The 7,459-nt window shown below is 36.8% G+C and overlaps 1 protein-coding gene across 1 annotated transcript; it reads left to right on the forward strand.

Moving 5' to 3' along the window:
- Nucleotides 1–232: 232 nt before the first annotated feature.
- On the forward strand, nt 233–7,459 carry LOC119193597 (the record flags this gene model as incomplete). The annotated part of the gene is given in 3 exon segments (XM_037447244.1): nt 233–585; nt 5,874–5,948; nt 6,632–7,459. Coding segments are annotated over 3 exon segments (939 nt in total). The 5' UTR covers nt 233–365.

The raw sequence follows: 7,459 nt of genomic DNA on the forward strand, positions 1-7,459 counted from the left end.
TCTGTCAGCTGTGAAGATATCAAACTTGTAAGTCAACGCGATCACAAGTTATGACCGTTTATATATTTACCCGGGTAAGTGGCCTATGTCGCTCCCAGGGTCTCAAACATCATCGAAATCCGTTGGGCGTGTTTTTGAATGTTTCGCACCAGACAGACGCGGCGGTGGACTTTGTTTTATAATATGAAACGATAATGTAACTATGGATTACGTACTGCCATCTATACGCGAGCGGAATACATTAGCGGCCAACCAATTCTGTCATATATAAGTGTATTTTTATGGGCAGTTCCCACAAAGCTGCTCACTGCTGATCGTTGCAGACCGCTCAGACAACCCGCGTATAACCGCACTTATCTTACGAAATGCCTTCATATGCCATAGTAAAGTTCGAGAATTTCAAAGGTAGAGCGTCCAAATATGTATTCGTGCCGGAATCCTGGGTGAAATACCGCCGTCCCATTGACAATGTGTGTGTGATTTATTTGCCCGCCGACGAAGCGTCGATAGAAGAACGCGCTAAGAACTTGGAGACACCGGCAGCCGATTGGAAGCAGCACCTGTGTCAAGTAAAACACTTTGCAGGTAAATGTACTGGTAATAAAGTCGAGACGCTACCGCCAGCCAAGCGGCGTCTATCCGTATTTCAGAAGCTGAGTATTCGAAAATTATAATACAAAAAAATATATTAAAATTAAACTATTTTTCGCATTTTATCGCGATTTTTATATTGGCATTTTCTCACGACGTTTCGAAGATTTGTTGTGACCAAGAAGGCTGCAAAGTCTTCGAAACGTCGGGAGACAATTAAAATATAAAATTGCTATAAAATCAGAAAAATAGTTTAATTTTCATGTCGAACATTCGCGTAAACATAAGAAATCATTACAAAAAAAATATTAAACACACAATGTTATCTTTACTTTGGTTGTAATTTTATTTTATAATACGGATACCATATCAATAATTCCATAATTAAAATGTCCCTTAGGTTAATAGTTGACTCCAAGCTTCTCCTAATTAATTTCAATTTGCAACGAACATTATTAAATAAGCAAGTTAATAGTGAACATTTCGGTAGTAGTTAATATTTTTTTAAAGAAATTATTCGTAGAACTGCATATTTCGGGAAGGGCCTTAAGCCTTGTGACTGCCCAGTAATTACGCTGGCTAATGTCCCTCAAACCGAAACACAACAGTGCATGTACATGCTGCTTGCTAGTAGAAATAGCGTACTTACCAACTTTGTATGCAAAAGGGTTGTAAAAACAAACGATTCAATGGACAATTGATGACAAAATTAAAGCCCGTAGTTTCTTATTGCCTTTCTTCTTCGGGTAGTCATTGCTTAGGTAGCTAGTGAAAGCCTGGTAGGTTAGCTAGGTTAGGGCTTTATCGTCACCACAATGTGCACAACTTTATCGACAAGCCAGGGATACCGTGGTGGAATTCTCCAAACGCCCCAAATTCACAGGGCGGAAGAGAAGCTTTCCCTACGATATCTGACATTCCGAAGCAGTTTTTAAGTAAATTTTGGCATCAATTTAATCAAGCTGTGTGTGGACTTCTTTTTCATTTGTATAACGAATATTTTTACTGAAAATTCTTGTTTTAGTTTCTGATTTTCTTATCACTGTGGTTTCGTGCGAATATGGCGATGTTGTCGCTGCGACGAATTCCTATACTGGAAATTTCATTAGGGCATATAACATTGAAATTACTTTTTATTGTTATTTATTTTGTTCAAAGCTTACACTTTTTTTCTTTACATCTACGGCTCAAGTAACTTATTGCAAAGTGTTGTTTCCAAGTAGATAAGAATCTGGTTTCATTGAGTAATGTGATGTCAAAATGACCCTGTAGTTGGTCTAGAAGTGCCGGCAGATTGAACTCAGTATTGGTAGCTAATAATATATTTCAGTTGTGTGCTTAGCAGTTTACTTTGTAAGTTGTTTTAATGTTCTATTTTCAATAGGTTTTTTATTTGTTGTTCATCCAATAATATGAAAAAAGCCGTTTTGTGCAATTAACAATAAATATGTCTAAGAAGTGAGACTGCAATTCGTATTTTAAATATTAGAATGTGCGCGTAGGGGTATCGCGCTCACTTTTTCTCTCGTGCATCGTATGCCCGATGACGTCACTAGATATCATTACATCTCTCATTCGTTTTTTAACGTTTAGCACTTCCATCAGATTTCAATGGCTTACTCGTTTATTTTTTATCGGATTCTCGATCGTGCTTTTGTGTTAGATTTTTAAGTGATGTCTAATTCTGATAAAAAATCAGAGTAAATAGCCTCCTGTCTTATCACATTACTAATGAATTGCAAATAAATACATGCCTGACGACACTATACAGTCTGAGTCCGGGACTTCGTGCGCGTGGATGAGTTTTAATGAAACCGAGCTTATATTCCGGTTCCAATTATACTTCGTCTATTTGTGAAAATTATAATAGTATTCTCAGTTGTAACAAACAAAAACAGATAAACAGAAAAGGATTCTAAAATCGCTGAGTTGTTCTAATACTAACTCTTGTTCAACCACCGTAATTATCCTACTTATATTATAAATGCGAAAGTTTGTGAGGATGTATGTATGTAAGTTCCTCTTTCACGAAAAAACTACTGAACGGATTTGAATGAAACATTACAGTAATATTGGTTATACAACAGAATAACACATAGGCTACAATTTATAATGATTTTGTGTAATTTGGTCATCATACAACGATACATATCAAGCAAATCGGAAAAAAACATGCTATCTTGGCGTACGCTGCCTAAACCGTTGGATTCAGACAAAGATGATGTACCGTAGGTAGGGATTGAAATCCGGTACAAATTTAAATCCGGCCGGATTCAGCCGGAATCACGAGAATTCCGCCGGATCCGGATTGGTATTTTGGGTGTTCAACATAGCGCATATTTCTAACTTCATGGCATAATATAAGGAATAATCTACGGGGAAAAATAGAAACGATTTTGTGCGAAAATCAACGCTTATTTATTTATAATTATTATCAGTCAGTTATTATGTAATAATCAGTCTCAAAGATTACAAGCAAGTGAATTATTTATGGTTTAAATTAAGTTAAACCCGTTCATAAAAACTAAATTAAATCAACATCAAATTCTTCTATATTCTAAATTAAAATTTTCAAAATCAACAGCTTATGGATACTATACCCATGCATTAATTACAGCACAGATCACTTTTCTTGTTGGAAATACGCTCTTAGAAAACAAATTGTATTCGTAGTATCATCCTTAAGCTTACTTCTCAAGGAACTGCAAATATAACCATCGGCCGAAAAGCCCTTTCAGCTTCAACACTGGTTGGTTTCACTAAAGTCAAAAGTCATATATTAGAGACAAGTATTTCCCTCTATCTCCTTCAGTTTCATAGGCGCTCATTTCTTTCTTAAGTATTTTTTCATAATCTCAAGATCATGGCAACATCGCGCGCCTCGGTTTTGCATACGCCGTGTGTTTTAGTACTTTCGCACGGTTTTGATAAGAGAAATTACGTTTTTCTTAATATATCGGAACCGGTCTCCGGATCCGGTGATATTGTTGGATCCGGTAGGCAACGAAAACGTACCGGATCCGCCGGATTACCGGATCCGCCGGACCGGATTGCAATCCCTAACCGTAGGATTGTTGTCTTAAGTAGTTCTAAATAAAAGTCCGCGACTGGATATATCTACCTTTTATATGGAAGCCACTATGACCAAAATAGTGAGCCATGAATATAATTGAATCGGATACTTTTACACAATGCACATTTTAGAATATTTATCAAACTCTCATCAAAATAAATACATCTATCTATACTAGTGATGTAACGAATGTAATTTTTTGAACATTCGCGAATGCGAATGCGAATGCGAATATCTGCTACCGACATTCGCGAATGCGAATGCGAATGCGAATGTTTAGTTTTTGTTCAAATTTGGCGCCAATTTTCTATGGCTAAATATTTAATTAAATGGTATGTTTTAAGAAAGAGTTATAGTTTATTGTAGAAGAATATTGTTTTAGTTTATTTAATATATTCTTTAGATATTTATTCAAGATAATAATTATCTAAACATTAAAAGTTATGTAAAGACTGATAAAAAATTATAGAAGAATTTGTTTCTGTTTTTTCAAATGCTTTTAATTTCTTACTTGCTATTGTGTTACAAGTTCTAATGAGAATTGAATTTTAAGCTTTATTAAAGTAAACGAAATAATTTTGTGTTGACCTCAGAGCGCTGCCGTACCGCACATGCAGTAGAACTATGCCACCGAGGCAGTCTCCTATTATCTTCAAATATTTTTTTCTGATATTAACATTCGCAAAACATTCGCAGAAATTTTGCGAATGCGAATATCAAAATATGCGAATATTCGCGAATGCGAATGCGAATGCGAATATTCGTTACATCACTAATCTATACATCGCTTTAAGTATTTAATGTAGATTAACTTTGTCTTTTACACTGAATAATTTGGCCGAATAGTTTAAAAGTTATCACGATATGATTGACTTGAATGGACTGCCATAAAGATTCTCGATTTTCTCTAAATCTGCAGAACGGATTTTTATGAAATTCCGTATGGATATAGTTAACCCTGGGAAGGTTATAGGCTAGTTTCTATCCCGGGGAAAAGTCTAGCAGGACTTTATCCCGGAAAACCTATTCACGCGGGCAAAGTCGCGAGCAAAAGCAAGTAATATATATAAATAAGTAGCTACTAGATATATATATATATCTCATTTTAAAGATAAGTAATCGACTACTTCCGAGCTGTAGAGCGTGTCTCTCATACGCAGGCTTGCCCATTCTCTTTCTATAACTAATAGGATGCTAGAAACGTGTGCATGATTTAACCATAAATCGATGCTTGAAAGGCAATCATATCTAAGCGATAATCAGAAATTTGGATTTTAATATGAAAATTCATAACAATGAAACTTTTATTTTCTAAAGATGTAGTCTAATGATATTAAAACTGTCCTAGACCTATAAAACCTAGATCAAAATGACGTAGAAAAAAAGGGCGATTCATAATATTTATATAATTGATTTTCGGTATATTTGTCGCTTAGATATGATCGCCTTGCAAGCGTCGAATTATATATTGTTTTGCAAATGGCGCATGGAAAAGAATTGGCCAATCAGAACCCTCCACGTCTCCCACTGGCATCTCCACTCATAATATACCTATATTTATTATAATATGACTACAATGACCCCGTGGCATTACAATGACACTTAACCCAGGCCGATAAATTGTAGGAAATGAAATTAATTGACAATCTACCGTTTAATAATATTACACTGGTGGTAGGTCTCCCATATGTGAGAGGCCGCCTGCGTAGGTGCCACCGCAATGTCTATTTCTGCCGCCAAGCAGTGTGTAGTCACTGTGTTCCGGTTTGAACGACATTGTAGCCAGTGTAACTGGACATAATAAGACTTAAAATCTCATGTCTCCAAGATAGCGAGCGCAGTAGAATACCAAACAATACTTTGTAATTCAAGGTGTTGGCGTTTCTGATGTTTATGGCCAGTCGCATCGCTTACAATCAGGCGAACGGCAAGCTCGTCTAGTCATTGAAAGCAATAAATACATGCATACTTTATCCCATAGGGTAATTGTAACGTCTTTGACAATATGCCTGCGACATATGTATGACAGACGCAACGATTGTACGTGGTCGACGGTAGAGCACGCTTGCTTTGAAGTTACCTTTTCACTCGTGACTTGAAGACGCCCAGATTATCGGGAAATATAGACTGTAGACTGTCTAAATAACGTATGGCATAGGGAAACAAGGCTAAGATCGTCCAGTTCAGTAACTTGTGTGTTTGTTTCCAGATAATTACTGCGATGCCATGATTGCCACCATGCAGTACGACGCTGAGGATCCAGTCGTCGGTACAAGCACTGAAGGTAACACTCGAAAGGATAGGTAGAGGTGCAACCAGGGCGTTCACATTTCGCAATGTGTATTCCGTCCCGTAGTGTAATACACCGTGATTTTATAGTCTTTTGGAACCAAAATGTTGTTACTTAGAACAATTCGTAGGACCAAAAAAGTGAATTATTTGTTTTAAAGAAGTAAATCACACTGAAAATAAAATGTACAATATAATCGTGATAAAATAGACATGGTCATCTGTTTTTTTGGTGGACTGTACTGTTAGGAGCAGCACAGATGTAAAATAACATTGACAAATACAAACTATTTGTTCAAAATCTGAACTAAAATGGCGACCAAAACGTCACTGTTATAACCTATCTATTCACTTGAACAACAAATAATTTTACTTATGTGACTAATATTTTTTATTCAAATCCAGGTTTACACTTAGACTCGAGTTCTTATATCATGAGCGCCACTCCGTACACAACCACAAGCTATCAATATTGACCATACTAAATTCAGTTTGAATGGATTGCAGTGCAATTCAGTTGAACACAGTGAATGTATATGTCGATATAAATTAACGTTTATTGTGTAATATCAATAGCTTTTTATAACTTTGAAGAAAGTGCACTCTCCACATCAGCATCTTGCCGCGTCTGACCTAAATTAGTTAATATTTATTTTTATGATAATATATTGTTCCCAGAACAAACAAAAGAAAGACGCACATCTACACAACCGACAACGGAAGACTTGGCGAACAAGTCTAGCTACAGTATAGTAGATGTAACCATGGACGAGCCAAACGATAGCATTCTACAACCAAACGCATCCCAGTCATTTATTGACAATAGGAACAATATTTCAGCACAAATCGAAAATTACCTCTCTCAAATTCAAGAAGCTGGGTCTTACCTCTTAAATTTACTAAAAGAGGACGTAGTACCAAGACGGGAAAAAAGGGTTGTCCACGTGCCGCCGGAGTTCGACGAAAATGACACAAGATGGACACTGAGACATCGGCAGCCGGGCCCGGGGCTGAAAGAGCTCATTGAAAACTCCGACGTGTATGTTGAGGTGGCTAAACTTAATAGATACACTGGTATAGCAACTTCAAGCGAATACCTCACTAAGGTATTGATGACGATTATTTTTACTGACGAAGCGCTGTCTTATTGTAATATGTTTGCACAGAAAAAGAACAAATTGGATAATAATGCAGTGAACGTGCTGTTTGAATTCGTAAAAGGTTTTGCTTCTAGAAAGGGTTGGCCTGCTGTTGATTTAGTGACTTTTAACGACTGGGTACGAAGCAAACTACGAAGTATGAAAATTCAGTTGCTGCCCTAAGTTCTCGCGCTGGACATTGTCAAGCACGCGTGCGCCGGCGCCGGGTGGATCCATTATACATTATCAGATTTGTTGTTGGCTTTCGTGTGGCCAGTGGGATAGTTTAGAGTAAGGCTCCATCTTTCCGATCCGTACTCCTTCTTCAGTAGAATAATATTTTGTGAAACAGATAAGTAATTTCAGA

This window comes from Manduca sexta, unplaced genomic scaffold, assembly GCF_014839805.1.
Source record: "Manduca sexta isolate Smith_Timp_Sample1 unplaced genomic scaffold, JHU_Msex_v1.0 HiC_scaffold_777, whole genome shotgun sequence".
In the NCBI taxonomy this organism is placed as follows: domain Eukaryota; kingdom Metazoa; phylum Arthropoda; class Insecta; order Lepidoptera; family Sphingidae; genus Manduca; species Manduca sexta.